The 26,724-nt window shown below is 39.4% G+C and overlaps 1 protein-coding gene across 2 annotated transcripts in view; it reads left to right on the top strand.

Annotated features, from left to right (window-relative positions):
- ADAMTSL1 (ADAMTS like 1) overlaps positions 1-26,724 on the top strand; it is a 462,450-nt gene that overhangs the window by 371,898 nt on the left and 63,828 nt on the right. For both annotated transcript variants that reach the window (XM_064502670.1, XM_026097815.2), the window contains 3 exons: positions 3,467-3,551; positions 11,108-11,409; positions 16,222-16,351. In XM_064502670.1, the coding sequence (XP_064358740.1) occupies positions 3,467-3,551; positions 11,108-11,409; positions 16,222-16,351 (517 nt within the window). The remainder of the gene's footprint in view (positions 1-3,466; positions 3,552-11,107; positions 11,410-16,221; positions 16,352-26,724) is intronic.

A 26,724-nucleotide genomic window follows, 5' to 3' on the forward strand; every position in this document is an offset into this window, starting at 1 on the left:
CACATTTTGTTGAGAGAAGGAGAAAACATTTCTGCAGCATGATTTCTGCATGGCCGCTGTTTGGAGCTTCTCATGGGATAGGAATGTTAGAAAAGGTCCTGGAGAGTGGATTAATGGGCAGAGGCCAGCTGCAGCAGTTAGAGGTATCTGATGTTTCTGTTATCGCTTGGTTCCATAGCTATATGTGTGCATGTGTTTGTGAATATATACATCTGTGTGGATCTAACCTCTGTTATATAAGAGTTGACTAATTTGTGGAGATTTCTGGGCTACAATAATACGGGTGAACTTAGATTTTCTAAATTGGAAACTTAAAACTCATCATGAGAAGAACTTAATGCCTTGTTGCAGAAAAGAATTGCTATCCTGATACATATTAACAGTATTTATTATGAAGTCCTGTAAAATAAGAGTAACCTGTGACCTCTTGCTGATCCAAGACAGAAAAGCAAAATTTGGAATTTTATTCTCTATACTCAGTGGCCTGTGATGAACGAACTTGCCAAGTTTAAAGACTCTAGTTTATTTGGAACCTGAGAATTCACTGTACCTGCCAGCCACCAAAGTGGTGAAACCCAGACACTTGGCCCCTGGGGAGTAATGGGTATGTTTACACTGTATATTGCTGGCCGACATGAGCTCACTCTGTCCATGTTCCAAGCTGAAAAAAGCCTGATGGATGTGTTAGCATGATTCTGAGCCTCATCTGCACATTTAGTGGGCTTGGGCTCAGTCAGTTCACTGCATTTATGGGGCTTTATTTGTTTATTGTGTTCAGAGCATAGATAAAGCAAGCTGCTGTCTGTATATAGTGTGAGCATAATGCAGTAAGATATCAGAAATGGCGTAGTGCAAACCACTTACAACTGGCTTCTGCCAAGGATCTCAAGAAGGATGCAAGATCATCTGAGAAAGCTTTGCTTACCTGCATCTGTCAAGAAGTCTCTTCCAATGGGACTTCTCTGGAAACAAAGTTAATGGTTGTTTGTCGGAAGCAGAGTCTTGTACTTGCCCGGCAGCTTTATCCTAGATAAATTCTTATACTGCCCTTAGCTGTACATATGCGATTCACTTCTGACTGTAGATGGCTATTACTTTCTTCCATCGTCTCCCAAGTTGTACACAAAGCATACAGTTTTCCTTGGATTATTTTTTTGGTTTAGTTTTACTCCTCAGTTTGGCTCTGCAGTTCTCTCATAGTTCTCCCTCTATAAAGCAAGGCGTAATATTTGAAGACCCATGTGCCTGCTTAGCTGGCTGAATCATGCTTTTGGGGGAGAACTGGACCAGATGACCTCCAGAGGTCTATTCCAATTCAAATTACTCTCAGTCTATGCTGGAAGATTCTCTGTTTATTTGGTATATCTAGCATCATAAATTAAAGGCAGTAGCCATAGCAAAGAATCTCTCTTCTATTGAATATTTTAATCTAACCTGCAGTTTCATTCTGGAGCAGAATTACCATAAAGCAAATGAACAATGGTCCCAGCTGACTGAAGTAGCAAGACAAAAATATAGAAACTCCTTTCTTTTAGTACACTGTACTAAACAAAAACAACATGAAATAGCTGCTGTAATTTACTTCAATTTTCACTTATTCAAGCACGGAGGCACTTGATGTTACACCAATAATGGGCAAATATAGGATGTCCTGGGATTAAATAATGACTTTTGATTTTATAGGAGATGTGTATTCATCTGATGCAACTTCCTACATAATATAGCGCTTAAGTGTTTTCCCTGGAACTGTCTTATAAAAGGAGAGATTTTCCATTAATCTTTAAAATTAAAATTTCTTCTTTAGCTTGTGTTAGGAATTTTGCAGAGGGGCCTATTTGTGGGGGAGGGGGTATTTGGCAAAGAACACCACACAACATTAACGTTTTTAATCCTCCAATTTATTTTAGAGTGTAGATGATGAGAATAGACTTTACCTGTCTCTCCTTTTGAACATGCACCTTTAAAAAAAAATTATTTAAAAAGTCACGTAGCAGACAACTGCAGAGAGAGCTTTTGCTTTTTACAAGCATTTGCATCCAAGGAAAAAGCATAGTAGTAGGATCTGGCTTTCCAAAACTCGTAAAACAAGCTGCAGGGCATATAAATAGAAATATCTCCTACATATTTTGGATAACAAATGCTGTAAAATGTAGATTAAAGTAAGAGCTGTGCTGGCAAATATTCATCCTTAAATGGCACTGATAAATACACTAGAGTAAGAACTTGGCAAGCTATTTCTGGGAGAGAGGCATAGTAGCTGTATTACTGTCCTTTCTCTCCCAGATAACTTGCTCCAAGGCAATTTGCTTGACTGAAGTTGCAGTAGCTGTGAAATCAAGCAGTAAATTATGATTCCTTGATAATATTACTGACATTTTGGAAAGTTTTTATGCTTATATGAAATGTTCAGTATTGTGCACAACAAAGTTGCAGAAAATTCTCGGTTGTTTTGAATGACATTAACCTGCTCCCATTGACTAGTACAAATCTATGCACTGCCTAAACCTAAAAGGCTTATGTGGTTTTTGAGTGGCAAATAGGCCTGGCCCTGGTTCTCTTCAGTGGTTTGAATTTCACTGTTTTATTTGGGGGTTTTTCCTGATCCTGGCCCAGAATATTCTGTTGAATTGCAGAGCTCATTCTCAAATAGTAGTGCCAAATTTGCTCTTACTTTATATGCCTGTAGAGCTAAAACAGCTCCACTGCCTTCAGCTCCAGTACTCCATCCACACTGACACTGCATGAAAGTGGGATTTGGCTCACAAAATGGAATGCCTGTACACCCCCCAGAAAAGAGCAGCTTATTATGTTTTTTGCATATCCTGGAGGGGGAAAAAAGCAACTCTACTGTTTTCCATCAGAAATGACAGAAAAAGTATCCAGCTTATTTTTAAAATCCACATAGCTGATGAACTGATAAGCTTAAGGTTGAAAAGTATAATTGAGCCATTTTATTATATTTTCTCTCTTTTTTGTGGTATCACTCATCAAATCAAGATTTTCTTCATTTTTGCAATCTATCAAAAACAAGTTTAATGTATCTTCTGAAGCTCTAAAATTTAAGGGGAACCAGAGGGTTTTTATACATTTTGCCATTGCAGTGTGCAGTGGAGGGCCGTTACACTTTCAAGTCCCCTTTTGAAAAATACTTACAAAGCTTACTTTTCTAGCCCAATTGGATATTTTACAAAGTTACTTAATATGCTTTTCTAGCATTAGAATACCCTGACCTTTCTAGCTATAACAATTAACTATCTAGCCTCATAACTTCATAAGCTCTATAATCTAGGCAATAGTGGAGTTTCTTTCTCTCTCTCCTGCTCCCCTTTCTCTTTTTGTGCTCAGCCTGCATATGAATGTACATGGATGTACATTACCAGTCTATGCAGTGACAGAAAGGAGGCTAACATATATAGCAGTGTTATTGCATGGTTTCTGTTTTCATCTGCTTGTGTATGTTCCATAGAGAAACTTCCTGTGGAAGCAAAGTTGCCATGGTATAAGCAGGCTCAAGAGCTGGAAGAAGGAGCAGTGGTGTCTGAAGAACCATCGTAAGTCTTGAAAATTTGTTCAAAACAGGCTCTCATGACATGGGGATCTGGAGCTTCTGCTGAACTAAGAGTGTCTTGAAATTGTATTTGCCTTTCATTAGAATATAGGGGCCAAATGTTATTCTGTGGAATTCAGTCTTGACAGGACTAGTATGAAATACTCTAGATTGGAAAGAAAATATTGTGGTCTTTGGTAGGGCAAAGGTGCAAGATGAGAAGTCCTTGTCCTGTGTTGTCATATGTGTTGTGCTGCTATTGTGATCCATTTCTGAAATGACTATTCACCACTCCTTAGAAATATGTTATAGAAGGGAGAAGCCTCAGTATCTTGCTATCTGACCTCTTTCACTGGAGATGATTACACCAGCACAGCATGACAGCAAGAGTCAGAAAGAGCAGCAGTCATAGTTAGAAAGGCATGGGGCTTTTCTATGTATAATGAAATAGGTTTTATGGGTGGGGGGGTGGGGTTGTTTAAAAGATTTCTGTCTCCAATTCTCGAAAAATGCTTTTGTACGTTAACACCATGCCCAGCTTTTAACATATTGCCATAAATAACCTTGGTGCTAGCCATAAAAAGGCAGGGGGAAAGAAGGCAAACAATATCTGGATGCCAGATGGCACCATCTTAGTGATGGGGATGGTTCAGGAAGAAACAAAAGGAAATTCCTGACATGCATCAGTGGGAATGGCACCCTCAGGGGACCGGACATGGACAGAGAAGCCAGTGTGTCAGAGTCACCCAGTATCTGTTTCTTACTTTTCAGTAGGTATTTGTGTTTCCAAAGATGTGTAAAGTATTTCTTTTTTTTTTTTCCTGATAAATAACTTCCATGTTGATATTTGTACCTAATTCACAGGTTGAAAAGTGATTTTAAAACTGCCTACAAAATGTTTTACTTTTCCTCATCAAGCTCTAATTTCATACAATGAGAATATCAGTGTGGTCAGTCACAGGGAAAATCAAAAGTGTGGCTGCCTAACATTGAGTAATGATTTCTATCTTTTCATTCAGAGAATCCCTTTAGAGAGTTGCCGCTACTTAGGATTTATATGTACTGTCTATGTAGCACAGAATCAGTTTATCTTTCCCTGGGGAGAAAACCAACAAGGAGCTAAAGGAAAGAACCAATAGTACAGAATGGTTTGATGCAAGGATGAAGGAAAAGGTCATATTAAAAGGAAATGAAAAGGAAACTCTTAAGGGACAGATTGTAATCAGTCAGATTGTAACTGGACCTATGCAGCTGGCTTTGGTGCCGTTACTCGTACAGATGAAGACTTGAGATTTTATTGACGAGTGGTCATGACCTCTGTTTCACTTCTCTGAACGATGGCACCCGAAGCTATCCAGTTCTTTGTGTGAGCATCTTGTGGTGTTATCCTCATACCAAATTGTCGTGGCCCGAAAGGAGTCATTCAGGACGACCTCCCTCCCCTTGGGACCAGCGACCAAGTTCGTGATGCCCTTGGACTGAATTAAGGTGAAACGACACCAGCCAACCAGTTTTAAGATTTATTAACACAAAGATAAGGCATGTGGTCAAATAGGATAATTCAATGGCGAATACTGCAACTAGCTAGAGAAGTCTCCCGTGCCACACGTTTCAAACAGATCTTACCAACATTCAACAAAAGAGAGGGGAAAAGAGAGAAAAAGGGAGAGAGAGAGAGAGAGAGAGAGAGAGAGAAGGATATCACCACCCGTGGATCCAGCGGCGTCCCGTTGGTCCTCTTCCTTTGGGAGTCTCGGCAGTGGGGGGGGGGCTCCCGTCTGGTGGTAGGTGGGTCCTCTTCACCCTGGGTGTAAGTTTTGGCGATGCACGTGCAGTAATTACAACTCGAGCAGGGTCCGAATAACATGTGTGCAGTGGTTACAGCTCGAGTTGGGTGCCTCCGAAGAGCAACCCCGAACAAAAAGATCCCTGGGCAATTATAGCTTTTTTCAAATTAAGTTTCCCACCCCCACGTGGTAGTTCACACCAATGGTAATTTTTTGGGTCTGGAGTCTCCTGCTCCTTATTGGGTCTCATCGTTGTTCCTAGGCAGGCTGTTTCTTTTCTCCCTTATCTTTACTGTTGCAGTTTCTGCCAATAGGTGTGTCTTCATTCCTCGGGTCCCGCCATCATCTTTCAAGGTCCTGACAAAGAGGTGGTAACTCCAGCAATTAGCACTGTTTCAGCAGTGCACAGGAATGCAAATTGCTGGTAACTCCCTTATCATTCCCGCCTGCACCAGCTCTGGGGCCCTTTCTCACCGAACTAGGGAGTGCGGCCTAAGGCTTCAGCAAATTTAGCTACTCATGCTAAGCAAGTTTTATAGAAGTTGTGCTAAAAACGGCAATAATTTACAGTCCAGGTCCCAAAGTCCCTGCCTGATCGTGGTCTGGTTCAGCGCAGGCTCGGTGTGTCCTGGGTGGTTGCAGGGAGACCATTTCGGGGGTCGCAGCAGCTTCGTTCTGTTTCCACCAGGGAAGATGGCTTGTTCAGGGTTATGGTTTGCTTGCACCTTATGTACCAAGAAATGTTTAAGGCAAAAGTTCATTCATCTGTCCGCCACACAAATCCAGGAGAATGGTGGCCTTTCCTGGAGATGAAGGAGGGCTTATATTTCAGCTCAGGATGAAGAGCCTGGAGATATGAGTTCAGTTCCCAGTTCTATCTCAGAAAATTTCCCTTTTTTTTTTTTGGATAAGCAGCTTGACACATTGTTTACTCAGTAGTATCTAACTGTGGATGCCTTAAAACTGGGATGTCTGTGTCTCTGAACATCAGGTCTTACCTGTACGTGTGCTTCTTGGAACCTCAGGCTTTGGCTGAACCATGGATTTTCCCAATGATGTATTCAAAAAATAACATTAAGCAATAAAAGGAAAAGACAATATGTGATTTAGTTGTAATGAGGAAACAAGTTATTTTTCTCTAACAGACTGATAACTGAATGATATCAGTCTGCATGCACTAGCTGTTTTTTCATGACATGCACTGCAGGAACCCAAATCCTAGACTGAGTTTGTGGGAATGTATATAAAGGATTCTGGAGATCTTCATAAGACTCATCAGGGCTCTGTATGCATCTTGTCCTGAACCCACTGGAGTTGATGGAAGGTGTCCCATTATTGATTCTTGAATCTTTGTGTTTCTCCTCTGTCTTCTGCAGTTACCTTTATGTTGCTTCATGGAGTAGAATAGACAGCAATCCTCAGCTGTGTCCAGAGTTCAAAGGGCAAATTATTGTAATCCTAAAACCAAATACTGACGTTGTCATCATTGTTCACAGTTTAAATTTTGACATCATTTTGGTTGCTTTTGTGAGTGATCGTTGCACTGCACATTTTAGACTACAAGAGCTGAATTTTTACAGTTTTACAAAATATTAGAGAAACTGTTATTTGAAAAAGAAAGACATGTTCTCATGTTCAAATATGGATACTAATATCTACATATGCAAATTGTCCTCACAAAACTGAACTGGCAAAGTGTGTGTACTTGTCAAACAGCAAGAGCCAACAAATGCTACTGAAAAATACCATACCTCTTTTAAATCCTATACTCACTATTTTGCAAAGGTGTCCTGTAATAGGAAAAGGTTGCTGGTACGTCACAATAAGCGCCCACAGGTCAAGGAAACTAGTATAACCATCCCAATACTTTTCTTTTCCCTGCGTGTCAGTGCTGCTGCCTATGGAGATGCCTGGTGGGGGTGACAGGCAAGTCATCTTTCAGCCTTCCCCCAGCTTGCCTCCATAATATTCGCAGTGCTCCAACAGCTCAGTTACAGCAGACACTGTTAGGTCAGTCATAACAGAGCAAGGTCATGATTTTCCCTCCTTCTAGTTTTCACTTCTGCACTTAGTAGTGGTCTCTTTAAAATGAGAGCGAAAGAGCCCTCTTTAAAATATTCAGCAGAGCTCTCAGAACACACTTACTGTCTGTACTATTCTTTTGAGGAGTAAGCGCTGTCATTTTTGCTCTGCAGAAGAACAAAATAAGGTGACCTTTGATGCAATAGTACCATGGTAATCACTGAGTAGTAGATTAAGAGCTTTAAAGTATTTCAGTGTAATCTGTTTGAGGCAGGAGTCATCTTTTTTTTATTTGTGTAGTAACTAGCACGATTGGGGTCTGACACATAGCTACTACTGCAACATTACTACAACCAGTAACTCCTTTGTCTTATTTATTATGGTTGTTATTACAGGGATTACTATAAAGGCACTATTTTATTAAACACCATGCAATACCATCTGAAACAACTCCATCTTTTCCTATTTTCTAAAATACCTACTTCTCTCCAGCACTTCTGTCTTCAGAGAAGACTCAGTTGTTAACATACAGAAAAGCACAATGCCGCGTAGCAAAAGATACATTATATGTGGAATAACTAAGTTTAAACCCATGGCATTGACTACTTATTATTGCCATACTTTTTTATTTTGTGCTAGCTATTTGGCAACATTTACCATTAATGACCACACAAAACCCTTGTAATTTCCTGTTTTTAGGATGATGGAAAATTCAGAACTAGTGTATATTTATATTATATATTCACATTATATGAATGTTCAGTTTCTAATGGCACTGCTATACAGAGGTTTTGTTTGGTTTTTCTTATTGTCTTTTCTTTTTTTGTTCTTTTTTCTGCTCTCAACTCCATTAACTCTACCAATTCCCTGTGTCTTTTAGCAGCCAACAGTTATATTAGAATTAAATTACTGTTCCAAATTTATCACTTAAAATGTAGAACTTGGGCCTAGAAAGCTGAATAAAATATAATTTCCTGAAGATATTCCAGTGTTTTCATTATGAGTTGCTGACTAGGGTGAAATAATATAATAATAATATGTGGTATTTATAGAACAACTCTTATTTCAAAAAGAATCCAGTCTGCTTTATTAATATTCCTACTGCTTTTTCACTCCCTCTCTCTTTTTTTCCTGTGTGTTTGTATGTGTGATATACATCATGTGTTAATATTGTGTGTATGTAAAGTCTCTGTGTTTTTCCATGTGAGTGGATTTAATCACTGGGAAAATATAATCCCCTTTGGTTTGGAATACAGCAGCTCTTCAACAAAATGAAGTTACACAGCAATTCATGGTGTTGAAAAATAGCAGGAATACAATGTCTGATGAACATATCCAGTGTCTCGTTTTATAACCTGACTAGGGTATCTACTTTTTAGTTTGTCAGCTCAAGAAGCTATCCGTTTAAACCATCAAAATATCTAAGCCACTGTGGTTGACGTGGACTCTTCAATCTGTGACAGGAAGTTTTCTGCATCAAAATAGTGTTACAGCAGTAGCAGAGTCTTAGAGAGAATGACTGGCCAACCTCTGCCTTTAAAGACTATAACCATTTCAAAATGAAAATTTGAAAGATGACTGAATTTTTTATTTGCATTAGTAAGATCAGATGTTTCAGAGTAGGGAAATGGAATCGCTTTGCACCGTCAATTTCTCAAAGGCCCCAGAGAGAAATCTGGTGGTCTTTGTAGCAGCATTATGAAGAGTTTCAAATTTTCCAGTAACATATACAATCCATTTCCTTCCACTTTGTTACTTCCTGTGTATAGTACTAGCAGTAGATACCAAGTATATAACAAGATGACAAACCTTTTGTGGGTAAAGAAATGCACGGTGCCTGCTCTAGCAGACCATGCTGCTCCAGTCAGGGATCCTGGCATGTACATTTTGAGGTAGGGGGTGGGGAGGTACAACAGATTTTCTTGCTTGGTTTTGGGCCAAAATGATGGAAAAGCCCTTATGTCATCTATAGAAAGGCAGTGGATTAAAAAGGAAGGGCTTAAAAACACTTTTGAAAATGCGGACCCCAAGCCAGAATTTTCTTTTTCATCCTATCAGACTGTGCATGGTATTTGTAATTTGGGGATTGTGCATCAGTTTCCTCTATAACTATGAGTAACCCTAATTGTAAAAGAGACAGATGTGTGTATTGCCCTCAGTCCTGTGCAAAGTAGTGAAACTCTGATATGGCCTATCTAAATGAAAACTGAAGGGAGGGAGATAGTTCTAGTGTTATCCATGATATTTTAATCAAAAACAGGTATTGTAAGCTCTGGTTTACATGACAAACTTAGCTAATGCAAATGCTTTGGAGCTGAAACATGTAAATTTATTTCAGGCAGTTGACTTGGTCACAAAAAACATTCTGTTCACCAGATTAGCACTGCAAAATACCAGTAAAGAACTCATTCAATTGTGGCTAACAGATCCCAAACACTTGCTATTAATGGGAAAACTTTATTAATAGGGGTAGTTTGCTGTAAGGCTCTTGAAAGACCTGTGCCAGACCTAACTATTCACTGCTATGGTTTTGTCCGTGAAGTATATATACAATCACTGCCTGAAGAATTTGCCCATGGTAGGAGGTTTGGCAGAATGGCTAACAGTGAAGACCAGGCAGTCTGATCTGGACCAGTCTGTAACATGGATTCATTACTGTAGTGTTTTAATACCACCACCATCAGGCTTCTAGGTACCAGTAATGCAGGTCATGGTGTACCTGGAAGCACTGTTTCACGAAAGATTTAGGAAACATCAAGCATCGATATGAGCTTCCCATGAACAGGAGCTCCTCAATATGAGGTGTGGTAAATTTAAAAAACTGGGTAATAAAGTGGTAGGGACCTGGATATGACCTGTCTGTTTGATACTACTTTTAGTAAAATTCTAGGCCAATTTACAGTGCTGTATTTTTAAGACATTGAAAAAGTGGCAACAATGCAGAAAAATGCAGATATTATTATACTGTTGAGGAAAATACTCAGCACTAAGATACTTAGAACTCAGTCTGTTTTGCTTGTCATAAGGAGGGTTGCAAGGTGATTTGATTAAAGAATATAAGGAACTTTACAGGCAAAAAAATTGGGTATATGAGAGCTCCTACTGTGAGGGACAAAAGTAACAGCCAGAATTTAGAAAGAGAAAGCCCAGAATAGAAGTGGAACACTGTGTTTTTAATGGGAAGGGAAAGGAAATGTGTTAGAATAAAGAGCTTAAGGAATTGTATGTTCTTTATCTTTTTATGGCTTCAAATGAAGACTTAAAGATAGTTACTGCAATACAGGCACAATGGCTGAAATTATTTGTCCTAGGATATTGCAACTAGTTGATAACAAGTCTCTTCAGTACTTATTAATAGCAAACCTATGATATCTATTAGGCCGAGATGATTTAGATTAGATGCTAGAAATAAGTAACTAGCAGGATCATGATGCTTATTGGGAATTTGCAGAATGCTTTGCACTGAGGGCTTTTGAGATCAAGTTAGGCATTCTAAGTATACGTGATCCTTTGTGGATACAAGTATGTACTCCGCATGAGAACTTGAGAGACCATCCACTGTTGCCATTGGTTTGGCAACAAGATGTCACAGCTTTCATGAGTATTTCATAATAGCGGTACGTTGAGGTGAAGCATTCGTTTCTCATGAAATGGAATTTTGTCTTGTAACTCTTGGACAGGACTATACTGTTTTTGCTTGCTCAGTTGTTTATGGATGTAACTTAATTTGCTCTTGCTCTTCCTCTCACAGGTTTATTCCTGAGGCTTGGTCTGCCTGTAGTGTCACCTGTGGAGTGGGCAGCCAGATGCGACTTGTGAAATGTCAGGTGCTCCTGTCTTTCTCTCAGTCTGTGGCTGACTTGCCCATTGATGAATGTGAAGGCCCCAAACCTGTGTCTCAGCGAGCCTGTTACAGTGGTCCCTGCAGTGGGGAGGCAACTGAGTATAACCCAGAGGAAACTGACCTGCTGTATGGCAGCTTGCAGGAATTTGATGAGCTCTATGACTGGGAATATGAGGGCTTTACACAGTGTTCAGAGTCCTGTGGAGGAGGTAAGTGCAAAATGTTTTTGTGCTAGATTTGCTTTCCCTGTTAAGTGTATGTTTTGCGGTGAACACTTTTGGAAGTGCTGCTTTGCTACATCTATTTGAAAAGGCATTAATGCAAACTCTAAAAACCCCTGTGTGCATTTCCTGTTTTGGCCCAGGGCTTTCAATCTCCATGCTCAGACTGTTAGCTATGAAGGATCAGTGAATCTCAGATTGCTGTTTCTGTGTATCAGCTGATCACTCAGATATGCACTCACACAAAAAAGTGAATCTTAAAGTGGTCTCATGATACAGACTATAGTGAGGTGTCACTTTTGTTTCTCATCTCTTGATGTACAGTCAGTAAGCATAAACGTGTGGAAGCAAATGGTCCTGCCATTGCTGCTGCATTTGCTCATTGAAATTCTAAGGGGTCAGCTTGTTCCCTACCTGATATCACTACATGATATTAGCCTGGATCCTAAAGGAAAAGAAAGCACATGGTAAAAAAGCCAGAAGCTAGGAGGCTTGGCACTTGGAGTTTCTCAAAGTTATCCAAGGTTGTAGGTTCCACATAATGGAATATTAATGCACCATTCTCTGATATCCATTTTTTCCCATCCTTTTGTCTAGCTGGTTCTAAAAAATTTGCCCACTAAAGTATTTTTAAACTTTAGACTTCTGCAGCTGCTGTCGCTTTACATGACAAGTTTCAGGCCCTTTAGCAAAGGGTTATTATATATAAATACAGAGTAGAACTGGAAACCTCACAGTGATTTTTGAATGTTTAATAGTTTCGTATGTATAGATTTACCAGTAATCAGTTACAAACTTAAATACTACTAATAGAAAATGATGCAAAGGGTTTCATAGCTTACTTCTGTCTTGCTGGATGGTAGTCAGTATTTAGAGCAGTTCGCATACAGTTGGCAGAATCAGACAATTACCACAATTGCTTCATTTTCTACATAAGAAAATACGGTACTAAAGTATGCTAAGTGGTGACAAACAGTGACTTTGTAGGGGTATCTGTCATATATTGAATTTGATGCGTTGATGACTTGTCAGGTTTGCACTGTGAATACTGAAACCTGAATAGCCTCTATAAATAGCCCCTTGAAATGAAGTCATCGCTGTGACTAGAGTGACTATGTGTATATTCTTCCAATATAACTCACATAGGCTTTCTGATAGGACAGACATATTTTGCTTTATAAATTTAATCCTTATTCTTTTTTTGTGAGCAAAAATTGTTAGCCAAGATCTCTCTGTGCCTGACATCACCTCCAAATCTTCCAGATTAGTAGATGCTAAGTCAGATATTTTTGTAACCGTAGGTGTAAGACAGGTCAGACTAATTTTATTGGTTTTGTAGTCTCGAGAGAAGAAATTGGATAGATGCAGAAGTAACCTTTCACCTTCTAGAAGTAGCAACCAGAAGGAATTAGTTAGTCATTTAGTCTGCTGTTAGTAGCTGCATTTCCCAGAGCTGTCATCAAATATCATGTAACAATTATTCTATTCTGGTAGATATAAACACAGAAAATCTCATCTGATGGTATTTTGAAAGTGAACTTAAACTGCTTAGACTCCTGACCCACCCTTGCACTCTTTTGTATTTTAATTTCCCACTGAGAATTGATTTCTTTTTTTAGGGAAAGCAATTCTAAAACTTTTTGTTCTGATAATATTGTGCAGTAAATAAAATTCAGTTACTGGAGAAATGTCTCCTTTTTTTAATCATGTCTGTGCTGTGAATTTCTGACAGATAATAGAAAGACTTTAGAGTCTGTAAATATTCAGTGATCCATTCATTGGTATAAAGCTTGCTGCATTGACCTATCAAAAACAGAAGGAAGGATGTTATCAGCGTGTTGAGACACACTCAATGCAATATTATTCAGGTCAAGGAGAAGCTGAAGAAAGTGATTTTGAGCTCTCTTATTTGCTGCTGGAGCAAGCCAGTTGTTTTAGTCCCTGGCACAAGCTATTGGAGGATTCACCTCTGTCAACAGGCACTCTATCAACCACGGACTAGTTAAATGCATCCTGGTACCTTTTATTAGAATACCCGTACTGTCAGAAGATTACAGGCTGTACTGGTCTCTTTAAGAGGTAGAAAAATTGTCAGAATCACTTAAAGGGAATTATAATGAGCAAAGCAGAATGCTGGTAAAAATAGATTAAAATCTTATTCAAGATGATTTAGATGTCATGAGTAAGCATGGGGAATGAACACACTGGGAGGTTTGGGGCAGATTAAATACTTAAAGGTCAAGAGCAATAGTATCAGAGGTTGGCTCTATTAGCTAAAGAAAACCTTAAGTCTCTGAGAAGTGGAGAAGAGGTTGTATTCAAGAACTTGCAGTCAGTCACTTTTGCATAGTCAGCTCTGAAGCATGCAATGTGAAAGTGCTGGGAGGAGAGGAGGTAGTTGTTAATCATTAATCAGCAGCTCATTTGTGACGCACTTAGGAGAGGAGGAATTGAAGCTGTGGAAGTACACTTGACTTACAAAATTTGGATCCGAAAAGAAAAATAGCACCGCCAAGCTGCTGAGTTAGCCTTATCCCTAACAAATGGAACGATGTCACCAGCGTACCATAGGACTCAGGGGTTTCACTCCACAGAGTCTGATAAAATAACTTTCCCATTTTTCCATTCCTCTTTATTAGTAGCCCTGTTCCCCCATGATCATCACTCTGATCTTGCGGTTAGGCCTGTACTCGTGATCACTGCCAAGCAGAGACAAATATCTTCAACATAGTGCCATACCCCATCAGTTAGAGAACCATCTCTATTCAGCAGCCAGGAGCAGTCTGTCCTAGAGGAGTCCATATGACTCTGTTTGCCATATAGCACAGGTAACATATCAAACAGAAAACTGACTGAGTTGAAAAATACTGAACATGAAGGGGCAGAAAACATGGTATTTATGTGGAGATATTTCTTTGGTTTTCTTTCCTAGAAAAGAGTCACTGGCACTTATTTTATTCTTTCAGTGGGCTATCCTTTTGATGTTTTTCAAAAAGAACCTTGGGAGGTTATTTGAATATCAAAATGGCTTAAAAGTTTGGAAACCCACAGCTATATTGGCTGACTTCAAGGACTTTGGTAATTTCCACATCAATGTCCATATCCAATAAATTTCAAATTTCTTTCTCCTTTTCAGCACCTAAATATATTGGAGATAGTGCCTATGTTCACGCATGCCCTGCACAAGCTTGTACAACTGCAAAGGAGCCAATAATTTGCTCAGCATGCCTCTTTGCTGTGAGGCTCTCCTCACCCTGTAGAGGAATGAGGGAATGGATCCTTGAATGATCTAAGGAATATAAAGATCTGTGCTATTGGATGGGCTATAGTATTGGAACTATAATGAGTTGCAGCACTTCAGTCCTGTAAAATAATATGATTTCATTGTTTGCCTAATGGCATGCACTCTGGCTTCAGAAACAGCAAAAGGTATTGACAGTTCTATTACATTGCTCTTGGAGCTGTTCAGGCTTTTCCAACATTTCATATGTGTGTGTGTGTGTATGTAGATGTACACATATATAAATATTGGTGTCCTCAAAAGATTGTGAGATATTTTGGAAAAACCATTCTTGGTTTTAAGTAGATGATGCAATTGCTATGAGTTCAGCTAGTCTGCTCCTACCTCAGAAAGACAGAATGAATGTAAAGAGCACACTTCCACCTTGCTGCACTGTAGCTTTTTTGGAAGTTCAGGCAAATTAGTATCCTCGGACCTCCTGGGAATAAGGGAAATCCACTACACACATAGGGTGTGTAGTGTTGCAATGCCTGATCTTCTAGCTTTCTAACCTTGTGATCTGAAAGATTGTAATAATCCTGTTTTACAGGTAGGAAGTGTGAGATAAGTAACTGGCATGCCTAAGAGTGCAGGAGAAATTTGGTATCACCAAGCATTTCCTAAGTTTAGCATAATCGCCAAATCTTCCAACTTCTCACTTACTCCCAGCAGCTATCCCTGTTCTATTCCAGCTCTCAGATATACCCTGCAGTTTTGTATATCCAGTTTAGGTGCTGGTCTGTGGATGCAGGAGATCAATTGAGAGCAGGTGAATTGTCTGACCTTGTTTTACTTTTCTTTTGCACTTAGAGCAGTTGTACTATTGCTTAAAATATAACATTCCCATGTCAAGGCCATCTTCACACTCTAGCCCACTTGGCTGACAAATAAACAGCCTGGTTGCGTTGATAGCGAAAGGATCAGTGACTAGAGAATGCTAGTATTTTTAAGTGACCTTTCTCTGACCATAAAAGGTACATGGTGAATGAACCTAGGGACTTTGCACCCTAACTGAGATAGTTGGTGAGACTGAGAGCAAGAACAGGTAGAAGCCCAGCCTCCAGAGCCATAACTTGATTAGGCCATCTCCCAAGTGCCTGGGAAGTCAGATACAAAAGGTGCAATGAGCACTGCATGACCGCGGCTGGGAAACTACAGAAATTGCAGATAGAGGCTGTTTTGGGGAGGGGGAGGTTCTTTGTTTTGTTTTTTTCAAACAGAGGGGAAGGAAGGAGCTAAGATTTTTCCCTAGTAAGTCAGAAAAGGTGTGCCAGGGAGGCCTCAAAGAATGTCATGTGGAGCACTTGCATGTAAATAGCAAGCATCTCATTACCATTTGGGAAATAGCCTCTTCCCTACCTGCAGCCTTGGCTGCAATGTCTGAACTGGCAACCCTGAGTTTTCTGATGTGCAGCAATCCCCACAGCAGCCTAGCTGGATCCCTGCTGACACCTCATCTACCCTTCGCTGCCTCTGTGAGTATTGTAAGCTGGCTCCTGACTGTACATTGCTGTGTGCAGGTGTCCAGGAGGCTGTGGTGACCTGCCTGAACAAACAAACCAGAGAGATTGCGGACGAGATGCTGTGTGTAACCAGTCGCCGTCCTCCACAGCTATTGAAAGCCTGTAACCTGGAGCCCTGCCCCCCAAGGTAGGCTTCTTTTATCTTATCTCAAGGGCACATATCTTTTTCCAGATTTAGGATTGATATAATCTTTGTGTGAAGTTTAGAAAGTTATCTGCAAACTCTCCATGAAGCTGGGACGTTTGGGTCCTGTCAAGATAGGATGCTTGGGTCTGGGCATTACTGAAATTTCTCCTGGAGCACATAAGTAAATCTCAGGGTCCAACATGATTAGCCAGATTGTAGTACTGCAGACTTTGTAGTCTGGTCTCAACAGATCCTTTGTTTACGTCCACTTAGGATTCCTCTTAATTGATATGAAGCAAGCAAAGATATGTGAGTGAAATTCTGCTGCTGTGCAATATGAAGTTTTAGAAGAGACAATCCACTGTGGTCTTAAAACCTGTACGGTGCAGTCAGGGCAACTTTGTTAATGCAGGTGATACTATCAGTTCTTGTTTAGAAATCTTCTAAGGGATTGTGAAGATTCCATTAAAAAAGCAAAACAATCAAAGAAGTGTGAGGTGATTGCAGTCTAGTATATTGCCCAGAGCCATTTAAACAACACTAGCAGTATTGAAAAAGACCTTTAAATAAGTTGGAACCCCAGACTAAATGGCCTTGCAGTCTGTGACCGCAAGGCAGACAAGAGAGGATCAGATACCAGTGGAGAGAGACATTCAAGGTTTACAAGGGGTTAAATAGGATAGATTTAATAAAGGACTTGCACTCCAAACTGCATGGGGAGCCTCGGGAACTGCTTGGAAGAGTCACCAATGGGAGGCTGCTGGAGGCATGGGTCGGATGCATGGGTTGGACGCCCAGACAGGATTCGACTCGTATCCTGAGGGCCCCTTAAATCTACTAGAACTATTTCTTTATCTCAGCTGTGCTAACCTTGAGTAGCTACTGCCTGGGAAGCAGCTAGACATTGTTCACAAAACGGAATATGCCTGCCTGGTCCTGGTGGGAATTTGGTTAGTGTGTAGTTTCACACACAGGGGCTGCTACCGCATACTCCACCAGTCACTGACTCCTCGCAAGATCTTCTGCAGGTGTTCTCACTACACAGTCTGTCATGTACTTTTTCTCAGACTGCAAGGGTTTACAGCCTCTTCAGGCCACAGTGTTGTTAACTGAGTAGTACAAAGCAGTGATAAAACCACCAAAGGGCAAATTTCAGACTGCTTGGCTATTCAGGTCCTGCAGCCAAATATTTTATGGATCAGCTTAACTTTATCCAGACTTACCTAAAGTTTAAAGAAAATTCTGCAACTTTGCCCTTCACAAAGAGCTTGCAGAACCTGTTCGTTCCTAATCCTGACCCTGAAGATAGCAGAATTGTTTGTCTGCAGAGATTCACATCTATATCTTCTACAACAGAATATAGCTGTTATGAGGTTCCCTTTGTTTGCTTAGACAGAACTAGACCTTTCAAGTCTTCAAGGTAGTTGCAGTATATACATATTATCTTTTTTCCCAGCTGTACACAAGTTTATTTACTCTCTTACAGTAGCACAGGAGATTTGAAATAGAATTATTTATAACTTTGGACCATGTAGAACACTCAGTGTTGCCCATGTGGTAGATATTCCTTAGAGTGTATATTGAAAAGTGTGTATATGCTTTATATGACAGCAGGCTATTTAGAGTTAAATAGACATGTATATTTTATAGGTTTGGGGTACACAGAGAAAGATGGCATTAAAAACCATATATGCCAAGCACTCAAGAATGATAAGGATGGAAATACTAGTTTGATTAGACAATAAGGATTTTGAGTTCTGCGAGAAGAAAGGCTGATGCTTTTCACCAAAGCATTACTAGAATTACTAAGCAGAATACTGCAACTCTGTATGACTTCGTTAAACCATCTGTATTACTAGTGATTGATACACAAATATTTTTCTTAATGCTTGAAAAGAACTTTGTACATGAAAATCTCTCTGTAACTGATGGGTAGCAGCATTACTGGAGCCAAGAGTGTGTACTGTGAGATTGACCACCCATCATTTCTGACAGAGAAAATAAGTATTCACTGTTAAAAAACAAAACCTAAGGCAGGCTTATGTAGGCCAGTATTTATGTGAGCTTTGTTACAAAAGTTGCCTTAGAATTTGGCTGTATACTTCTTGAACTAGCCTGTGTGGTGATCCATACTATTGTGGTAACTTGGCTATCAGTATGGAGCTAGTTAAAAGCTACCTTAGGCACAACTACACTATGTTTCAGCCCCTCCACCAACTACAAGATAATCATGCTGTAGATGAAAATCAGGTGGGGGGAGGCTAAGAAGCTGTTGTCCACCTCTAGGGCTGCATTTGAGAAAACGGGAAATAGCTCCGTTTCCTGAATATACATCTCCTCTCCCTCCAACTCCCGTAGTCTGGAGGAAATTGCCTGTCTGCGGAGATTTAAGTGGCACAGGATGAAGAACAGTAAATGTTCTGCAAAATGGGTCCCCTGCTAGGAGCAAGGAGGCCTAAACTCAAGACTGCAGGCAGCATGACTAATGGAAAAGAGAGGCAAGAAGGAAAATTGATGCATCTGCCATATAGGCAAGCTGTAACAAGTCAAGTTACTTACTTCCTATAAGCTTCTGAAGCACCCTGTATGCTGATGGTATTACATTAAATATGTTTATTCATGCTCATTAAACTGATATTACTTAGTACTTAAAGATTAAAACTTTACACTTATTATTTACAACAATCTTAAGACTTGCAAAGAGCACAAATGAGGAAAATTTAGAAGGTTTTTGGATTTCTTTTTAATCAAAAGAAGATGCTTCAGGATTCTAATTCAAGATGACGTTGATGAAAGCATTGCTGTTATAGAGTAACAAGTCCAAAGCTTGACATGTAATAGACTGTAGCTATGAACTTCACGTCTCTATGACAAAAGTTTCCAAAATGAAGTCTGTGAACCACTGATAGTTCCCAGAGCTTTTGCTGATGGCCTAGAGAGAGCTGGCTGGTCTCATAGTGTTGGCTTTTCCCTCTATTTTCCATCTGCTAAACTGCATTAACAGCAGCTAAATATATAAAAAGCACTTTCCTAAAATGTCTGTGACATATAAGTGACTTGGAGTATGCAGTTGTGGAGGGCAGGGGAGGCAATCTACTGGAGAGGGCAACCAAGACAGTGATGAATGTCTCAGAAGACACATGAATGTTGTCCACTATGTCTGCTATGTCTGGAATTGAATACACTTTAAGATATTGTTTAGTTTAAGAGTGAGAATATTTTAAGAATTAGAACTTCCGAGCATAAAGATTTTGCTTTTGCCGCAGCTACTCTTTGTTAGATGTGGCCTTCTCCATAGCCCCTCAAAGGGTTAATCGTGTAAGTCTTTCCTGGGCAACAATTGATTTAATTACCTACAGATAAATAAAAGTATTTAACAACAGAATCTAGTCAGATTTTCTGGAGAACCAGCACACCTGAAGACAGACACCATAGGAGGAATTGGTGAAAAGTAATTTTGCTTTGGTGTTGTTGGTGAAAAGTAATTCTGCTTTGGTGTTGTTTCATCTTTTGTATCGGACATTTAAGATAAATGATGCTAAAGGGTCGCCAGTGTTGCTGTCCTCTTTGCTCCCTGCTAAGAATAAAGGTGGGTAGACTAACAACCTTCAGTATTCCTTTAACACTTCACTTTGAAATGAGTCTGTGGTGTCACTGTCTTTTTTCTTTTATTATTAATATTATTTTTTTTTATTCCTTGTTTGTTCTGGTCTCTCCTGCAACAGAATATGGTAAAAACTAAAATATACTGGCAACACTTCAGATTTATAAATAACCTGAGAGATGACAGTGCTCGTATAGCACCTGAGATAACTTTATTATTTATACTGAAATTCTGACTTAATGTGTTAGTATGTTACTATTCTGAGTCCATTTAAGAGAGACACAAAAACAAAACAAAAGAAGTCTATCTTCAAAGATTCATGGCTATATGAAGTCAGCAAAATCTAATGCTGTGAATTCTTAGAGAAGATTTTTGGAACAAAGAAAAGTTGCACAAAAAAATTGGCTTATTTCATCCATATTCAATCCCCAAAGCTGCTTAGTTTCCTGTGGTTTTAGACTTTGAGAGATTTTTTGCTTGCTGTTACAAGAACAATGGCGGAAAAAGAGCCCAGTCCCTTTTCTCCTGGAATGCTGTAAAACAAAAATTCTCATCGCACATTAAGCTTGCAAATAGTGAAACAGCACGGAGCTGGTTGCTAAGTTTGTAATTAGTAACTAGTTTTCAGCACAGTAGGTACAGAGTAAAATTTCATATCATTAATATGGTATACCCTTGTTTGATATTCCTGTAAACAGGGTATCCTTTACTTTGGTACATTGAAAGACAGCATACTTAGTCCCAGACAGAGAAGAATGAAGATTATGACCATTGTAATACAGTCATTTAATTCGTGTCAATGGAGATACACCACTTTCAAAATTATTAGCAGTACTTGCACACAGCATTGGTCTTCCCAGAAGTAAACACAGAATAGTTGTTCAGTGTTGAAAAGTTTCTTCTCTGAGCTCTGAAATGAGAGGGCAGATCACTCAGTTTTGCTGATTGCTGTTTGCTTTCTAGATTACTCTAAAAATGGTCAGAAAAACCCTGTTTCAATATTGACTTCACTGTTTTTTGACAACAAAATGACTCACATCCAAAGTGTGTCTCTTCCTTAGCCTCCACAACCCAAAATACAGAGGTGGTTGTCATCTAATTGGATATAATTGCTCTTGTTTATAATAGTAGCAGCATGAGCAGTTCATAGTAAGCCAACATGCTCTACCAAAGGAGAGAAAAAGAATGCCATACTGTGTTACTAGTTATAAGTGCTCAATAGCTTGGTCAATGTGTGTTGAAAAGATTTGGTAAACATGTATGGAGGGGTGGGGAGAAAGGCAAAGCAATGAAAGCCAGATGGCTGAGAATGGAGGAAATTCCAGGCAATTTCTACAGCTTTGTTCCTGCATATTTTTGAAACTGAACTTTTATTCCTGTGCAACAAAGAACAGCTGAAGGCTGCAGAACTGATAAACAGTGAAGAAAAAGCAGACTGTTCCAGGAATAGCACAAGATTTCACCTGAACACTCTCCCTCTGTTTCTTCAAGCCTTTTTTGTTAGTAAGAACAGATTCTAAACCATCTGAGGGGTCCTGCTATCTGACTGAAGATCAAGATAACCTGAGTTGGGCTGGGCTCTAGATCATTGCCTGGTACCTTTCTTTTCTTTCTTTTCTTTTTTTCTCCTGCATCTGCTGCTTCTGTTTTTATGTAATATATTACCTGTTATTATTTGAGTGTTTCTGTGGTGGGTGCCATACTGCCCATCTGTTCTGTTCTATTTCATTTCCCAGATGAAGTCAAACTATACAGGAGAAAAAAGAATCAGCATGTTTTTCTATGTATTTGGAGATGGGAGGCACTGGATTGATGGTAGGTCAGACTTGGTGGAAGCTGTGCTCCCAAATCAGAATCTGAAATGAATTCAAAATGTGTGGAAGAGTCAGAGCTTTCTCTGATCCATTAAACGTGACCTGCGTGTGGACAGGTGTCAAATGCATATGTGGTTTGCGTTACCCATGTGAAATATTACAGCATCTCTGGCTAGTTTATGAAAAACATTTATGAGTCATTATGTTAACAGATACTGCAGTATAGCTTTATTGGCAGGAGATACCAGTTCTTGTTTTGTTGCAGTCTTTTTTTCAAAGAAAATGTGAGTTAGAATCAGCATTAATGAGGCAATAATGGTCTTACTCTTTGTACCACTGAAAGATTTTCAACCTTTCCCATACCCCTAATATTTTTTCAGTGAGGTGCATTTAAGTGTATTGTAAACCGAAGCATATTGAGAATATCTACTTTTAAGAAACAGTCCAGAGAGCTTCCTTGGATCAGTTCATTCCTTGACCATTTGCAAAGTAGGTTGGAGGATTAGATATCAGAAGAAAATACATTGCCCAGCAGGGTAGATTCACCCTTATTTGAAGATTTTAGCTCAACAAGCAACTTAAATGGGAGTGTGAGAATCATAAACTTTAGCAAAGTAATCCCACTCTTTTTAAGACAGTGCCATACAAAGACATCTAACTTAGCTGCTGTCCCTAGGTGATATTCTGTTGTGCAAACATACACTGCGTTATTGTGATAAATTTTCTGGCTTTAAAATGTTCTAATCTGTCACCTAAAACTCTCTTTCTCTTTTTATAATATAATCTCCATCCACTTTGTACCATTTCCGTTGTTAAGAGATTGTCCAAGATGTGCCTAACTGCCCACCCTTCCCATTCCTCGATCGATGCATTAGCTGTGATGGGGCAGTAACTGCTTGTTCCTTGGCATGTCTTGCTTGGTAGCAGTCACAGTAAAGTAACCATGTGTACTATTTGGAGTGCTCATTAGCAGCCTTGTATGTCACATTTAAATGTGAACAGTAAAGCAGCTTGCAAGTTGCCAGGATCAATGAAGCAGCTCTGGAGTCTCCCTCACAGTCTGTTTCCTCCTATCCAGCTCATCTAGTTTAAAATTTCAGAACTTTTCCTCCTCCATTTTAATTTTTTTAATAGTATGACAGTTCCTTCATTAGATAGTATTTCATCCATAGATGTTTTCTTCCACTTCCGCTCATATTCAGTTCATAGACCACTACATTCATAAAATATTAGAGCACATCTGTAAATAACCTTTTTTAATGACTTCTGGGCATACCATATTTGCCTCTTACTTCAAAGGATGGCAATCACACTTCATTTTCTGAGTCTATGTACCCAGATAGATAATTTTTCTTTACAGAAATCTCAGGGTCACAAGTCTTGCCACATCAGTACACCCTTGATTTGAAGCCTAATTTGACCATGACCTACCAGAGGTTTTTATAGTCTGGTTTGTGATGAGTATGTGCTTATAGCCATGGTAGTGTCATAGCTCTAGAGAGGACAACTTCCCCTCATTTTTTTTCCTGGTAGTGTTAACTTTCTGGTTGAGGTCACGTTACTACAGTCCACTTCTCTCTGCCCTTGTCTTTTCTAATGCCTGTGCTAATAAGAACTTAATATTCACTGCTACTTAATATTTTCATCATTTGGAAAAAATATACTCTTATTTCTACATTTCTTACATTAACATCTTACTCTTGGTTTTCTCTCTGTATGTATTCTGTTTTCTCAAGTATTAATTTACTGCCTCAGTAGCTGGATTTCAGTCCAAACAGAAAGATTTCCCAACAGTAATCATAAAGAGTATGTCTTTGCTCTTGAGCCAATATGAAGTTAAGTCAAATGTTTTGTACCACGACAGCCAAGGTTAATTTCTTCGGTGCAGCTTTATCCTATGCAGTAATTTACAAGATCTTGTATTTGGTTTATTTTGCTGTTCATCATCATTACTTTTAAAAAGGGCAGGAATGAAGAGCACCATTATATCTTCCAATTGCAGTACTGCTATCTTTTTGTAGTATAGTTTGAGTAATGTCCAATACTTTAAGACCAGTAAATCTTTACTCATAAGAAGATGAGGTATGTAAAAGAAGAGTAAAATATAGCCCTGAATACAGAAAATGAACTGTACAATTCTGTGACATTCGTATACGTCAGTAAAGATTCACACATTAGATAAATGAATCTTCATTCAGTTTGGAATGAATTACGTTCTTATAGAAGGAGTCAGCTTGATTAATCAAGGAGTGTTGTATCTGCCAAGTGGGTCTGCCACATCTGCAACAGCAAAGCAAGCTCTCCAATTTGTGTCCATGAAAATTTCTGTCTTCAGTTATGTGATCTCTATTCCTATTAACTTCCTAGCGTCCCTGCTGACACTGCTGAACATAAACATTCTCAGTGACAAAGCAGAGTTTGCAGTGTGCACAGTTACCCATTAGGAATGTGACTAAGCTGACTTACTGCAGGCAGTCACCAGCTGTTAATAGATTTTTAGTCATTAACAGCCATGGGAAGGATCTGAACTACTTACACAGCAGCGAACAGCAACATATGTAATTGCTGCCTGACCAATCCACAGATTTTTATTGTTATAACCATATTGGATGGAGTTTTTGTTTTTATTTTTTGATCGTTATAGCTACACTGTCACAGCTCTTGTTCTCAACACAGTTGTTCTTGTATGTCAGACAAGTTTACTCCCTTCCTTGTGAGCAAGCAAGTGCATTGTCTAAAGCCATTATTTTCTCCAAAGTCTAAGAAGCCAGTTTCTCATTATAGGGTAGGAGTGTACTAAATTGCCGTTCCTTAGTCTCTGTATTCTGTTCACAAATTTGCCTTGCTACAGCTATTTGGAGGGAGATATTAAGTGCCTTAGTACAAGTTTGCTTGTATACATAGTAACTTTTTTGATGCCATCATTTTGGATATAATTCTAACTTTTGGCTTTCGTACCTTTTGGGTCAGCTTCAGATCTTGGTAAATATTCCCATGAATCTGAAGAATCTACCATGGTGTTTTGAATTCATATTGCTATAACACAAGTTTCGAATGTCTCCCTGTGTGTGGGGAGCTACTGCTCATGTTCGGACCACTGCATGTCTTTGAGAGGAAAAACAACTTCTATTCCAGAAGAGTGAATTGGTTGCTAAATAGATTACTAGTTATGGTTTTAGGCTCTTAAAGGGGGGAATTATACACAAAATACTGGGTCCAGATGTGCCTTTGGAACAAGATTTTTGCACTGCCTTACTGTCAGTATGTTGCAGGAAGAGACATTGAAGAGAGCTCAGGCATAAGCAGGGATTGGGAATTTCCTGAGCTCAGCCCCAATACCATAAATACATACCTATGCTTATGTATTCTCCCCTCCCCCTACCAAAAAGTAGAGGAAAACCTTATATGCCTGATTTTGAGAGACAGCCTGTTTGTACCTCCTGCTTTGAGGAAATAGTTCAGGAACAGTTCATCTTTGTGAAAATATTATCCCTGTAATTCTGCCAGCCAGGTCAACAAGAAGCTTGTGTTATCTGCTGTTTCTGTGGCAGCACTGGTTGCAAAACTTGGACTTGTGAGAGAATTACTTAAGCCCACTCACTGTTATTTGAACATCGTTTCATTGATGAATCTGCTTTTGTTGCTAGTGAAGCCAGTGATGTCTCCTTTCTTTCTTTTCCCCACTAATCATTTCAGCAAAGGCGGCCTTTGACTTGAGGAGAGTCTTGCTACAGAGTGGAACAAAATCACATGTTCATGAATATTGATCTTACAGTCTGTGAGGTCAGGCTCCTTGTATATTTCTTTTTTAAGTCACTTACATGAATTTTGAACAATCTCATTTTAAAAATGCTTCATTTTAGACTGTATTACAAGTAACAAATAATCACTTTATTGCACTTCTTTCTCATCCACAGAGCTTTTTCATTCTTTCATTTGTTAAGCTTTTTGTCAGTTTCTTCTTAGGAAACAGCTGTTTTTCTGTTTTTTTGTTTTTTATTTTTTACATTTTGCATATGGCATAAACTTAGGCCTAGGAAAAGGTGTTGGCTTATAAGACAGAGCCCAGCATGGAGCACACCAGTGTGAAAAGTGCCAGAGAGTGTTGGAGCACAAAGCTGCTCTGGCGTGGGCAACAGGGTGTTAACATCTCCCTCTGTTTCCTTCCAGAAGAACCACATCAAAGTGCTTCATAGACCAATGGGCACCATTTATTTGATAAATTGGTGTCTCTGGTGCTTTTGCATTACTTCAGTGTAGGTTTGGTGTAAGGGGTATGATCCCACTCTGCTGTAACTACCCAAATTTGTATTCCTTCCCGTACCCCTCGTTTAGCTTCTGCCAGCTGCCATTGCAACAGAGTCGCTTCAGGTGCTATCCTGTCCTATTCCTTTAGCCTTCTGATAATACTTCTTAACCAGCTTTCCACCTTTACACTAATTAACCTCTGCTCTGCAACTGTTTCCTATCTTCACCTTGGACTTTCCAGTGAAGGGGGCAATCAAGGATCTATTTTATTGTATTTCACAGAAAACAGTGAACAGCCTTTTTATACAAAGTTGCCAGTTTATACATGACCCCAAACCTAAACTTCAGCCACAAACTGTTGCTCTTCTGTCTGTCAAACCTAATCTGATCTTGCATACCTATATCAAAGACAGCCATCACTATCATTTATCTCAGTGCTTCTGTTATCAAAGCAGAAGTCCCTTGTGAGGTACTTTTTTATAGCCAGTTTGTTAATTTCACAGAGCAATTTTCTGCCAAAACAGTTCATTTAGCTTAAGTTGTCCTTGCACATTCCTCTGTGGTTCATGCATTCTCTGTCTGCAGTAGTCCCTCAAAAGACCCACTGGACAACCTTCCACTACTCAAAGTGCTGGCAGAAAAATACAAAGCTTCTTTTCTGAACTGCTGTAATAGTTGGTGTTCTCTGCCTTCAGCTCAGCAGGCAA

Source organism: Dromaius novaehollandiae, chromosome Z (assembly GCF_036370855.1).
Source record: "Dromaius novaehollandiae isolate bDroNov1 chromosome Z, bDroNov1.hap1, whole genome shotgun sequence".
Taxonomy (NCBI): Eukaryota; Metazoa; Chordata; class Aves; order Casuariiformes; family Dromaiidae; genus Dromaius; species Dromaius novaehollandiae.